General features: G+C 36.3%; 1 protein-coding gene across 1 annotated transcript; it reads left to right on the plus strand.

Annotated features, from left to right (window-relative positions):
* The first annotated feature begins 417 nt into the window (after nucleotides 1-417).
* Nucleotides 418-2,493, plus strand: LOC117124493 (carnitine O-palmitoyltransferase 1, muscle isoform-like). Its single transcript, XM_033270720.1, has 3 exons — nucleotides 418-631; nucleotides 1,414-1,721; nucleotides 2,394-2,493. The coding sequence occupies exons 1-3, from the start codon at nucleotides 440-442 to the stop codon at nucleotides 2,476-2,478; spliced, it is 585 nt and encodes a 194-aa protein (XP_033126611.1). The 5' UTR covers nucleotides 418-439; the 3' UTR covers nucleotides 2,479-2,493.
* The last annotated feature ends 189 nt before the right edge of the window (nucleotides 2,494-2,682 follow it).

A 2,682-nucleotide genomic window follows, 5' to 3' on the forward strand; every position in this document is an offset into this window, starting at 1 on the left:
TGCCCAGTAAAACTTACCACGGTCTCGGTTAAACTAACCACGCTGGTCAAGAAGTCCAATCCGAGCGTGCAACACGGTTAAAATTTCTTCCAAGATGACACCGCTCGAACAAAACCAGAATTTGAAGTCACAAACTAGCACCCTCAATAATATTTTTTATACACAAGGTTAAATCTTGGTAAAACTATGGTAAAACTAACGGCATGAATAATCCAAGTGCGAACAATAGTGAAATTTACCCATGACTTTGGTTAAAGTTACCCTGGTTAAATTTACCATTTTTTAAATCCAGTGCGAACAAGGCTTAAGTCTGAACGCCCGGCAAAGTTAAGTCGGGCTTAACCTTGAGCTGGGCTCAACGTATGCCTGGCTTATCTCCAAGTCTGACCGTAGCCAATATGATATTTATTTACAGTATTTACGATCAGTGCGTCCATTTATGGATGATGAAAAGTACAACAGAATGGAGAGACTTGCTAGTGACTTTAAAAAGAACCTCGGAATGCGATTGCAACGCTACCTCTACCTCAAATGGTGGTTCTCTTCTAACTACGTCAGCGATTGGTGGGAAGAATATGTATATCTTAGAGGGCGCTCTCCACTCATGGTCAACAGCAATTATTATGGACTTGTAAGTAACAATAAAAAGTATGATTAAAAATAAGATAATTTGTTTTTGTACATACAAATATCACCACTTCAATGTATTGATTAATAACATGTCCTTGTATGTATACATCATACAACAGCTAAATATGTACATTATATTTTTTTATTAATTTTATTTTATTTTTTTATTTATTGATTTTGGCAATAAGGAAAGCCACAATTTGTATTGCACCAAAAAAATATTAAAATTCACTGTGATGCCTAGAGTATCAAAGGTGGAATATGCCACTGTGCTGCTTCTGAATAGTACTGTAATATCTTGTGCCATAGTAACTAAATCTTATTGAGCCTAGTTTTCATAAAATAGCTACATGCTATTGCCATCAGTTGTTGGTTATGCTACTTGTATTGGTTGATTAAATATGAAGTGTTCCTAATCGCATTGGGTGCAGTTGCACAGTGTAGGGGTTTTATGGAAATAATCCTTTACTTTATAACATAAAATTTTATATACTTAGTAAAAAGATTTGTTTTGACGTCAGAGGCTCAATCCCTCGCTGCGCATTTTGCAGGCACTTTACCTACTATGGTTGTATCTTTCCATCAAAGAGTACAATTGGGTACTAGTAGTTTCAAACACAAAATGTGCTGATTAGCTGCAGCATTATGGAATTCACCCCAGGGAGCTGAGTATGTGTTCCTCCCATATGTGCTTAGTCCAATGACTGTAGATAATATTGCGAAGTCTAACATATTATTATTATTTATTATTATTTATGTGTTTATGTAATTGTAATAATATAGGACACCATTATGTGGCAAAGCTCCAGCTTTCAGGCAGCAAGGGCTGCCAACATGACATTTGCTTGCCTCAAGTTCCGTCGTGAAATAGCCCAAGAAACTTTAGATCCAATCATGGTACAGAAGCTTGTGCCTCTATGCTCTTGGCAATATGAGAGACTTTTCAACACTACTAGAATTCCAGGCCTTGAATCTGACAAAGTGGTCACCTATCAGACATCTAGACACGTTGCAGTGTACCACAAGGGACGTTTTTACAAGTTACTTTTCCAAGTCAATGGCTACAATCTGAATGCATGTGAATTGGAGTTGTAAGTTAACACCATCTTTTAATTTCCTGGATACTAATTACTTTTCAATTTGTCAACAGAAATACTGTTTGGTCCAATAAGCCAATTCATGGTTGAATACGCGTATCCAAGGTCAATTGAGGTCAATATGTCGATTGACCTTGATACGAGCATGCGCGTTTCTAACTATGAATTGGCTTATAAGGTGTATACTGGTATAATGACATGATGCCAATAAGCATCAGCAACTTTATCTGGCTCAAATTCCTAAAGGTATATTAGCTTCTATCCACATGTTTTGATTTGTGTCTGTATATTATAATTCTAATACAGGTTCCAATACCTATTGTATGCTGGAATCCTAAGATATTATATCATATCATATATTATTGATGATATTATATCATCAATAACCAGATAGATAATCAACCGATGTAGTTTGCCTTCATTTAAATTCATTGAATGAAACTGTCTCATGAAAGACCTATGATGAGAGACCATTTTCAGTTCACAGCTCTAAACTTTTGAAATTGCTATCACCAACTGTTGATGAGTTCTGAAAAAAAAGTAGCCAGAGGGCCTAAAAAAGTGTAAAACAAACTTTGCACTATTTAAAAATTAGTGCAAACTTTGGAATAGGTATTAAGTCATTAAATGACCATTATGTTAGCTCTGAATTTACATGTTTTGTAGGCAGTACCAGTATATCTTGGATGATGATGCAGAACCAAGTGAATGCGAGAAGTACTTACCGGCTCTCACAGCAGGTGAAAGGTAAGAGCAGAATACATGAGAGCGGATAAGTTATGTCGGCTAAAGTGAGAGTAACCACTGTGTGTGCGCTGAACCATGAAGATCTTTCCAGATCTCTGGTTCAATTCCATCATTGCACTCCTTGTGTTTCAGCTGAAGCTCAAGTTATTTTAGTGCACTGGTAGATTTATTTTAGTGCACTGGTAGATTTATTTTAGTGCACTGGTAG

This window comes from Anneissia japonica, unplaced genomic scaffold (assembly GCF_011630105.1).
Source record: "Anneissia japonica isolate Jap-2015-1 unplaced genomic scaffold, ASM1163010v1 scaffold228228_len2682_cov210, whole genome shotgun sequence".
Classification (NCBI taxonomy): domain Eukaryota; kingdom Metazoa; phylum Echinodermata; class Crinoidea; order Comatulida; family Comatulidae; genus Anneissia; species Anneissia japonica.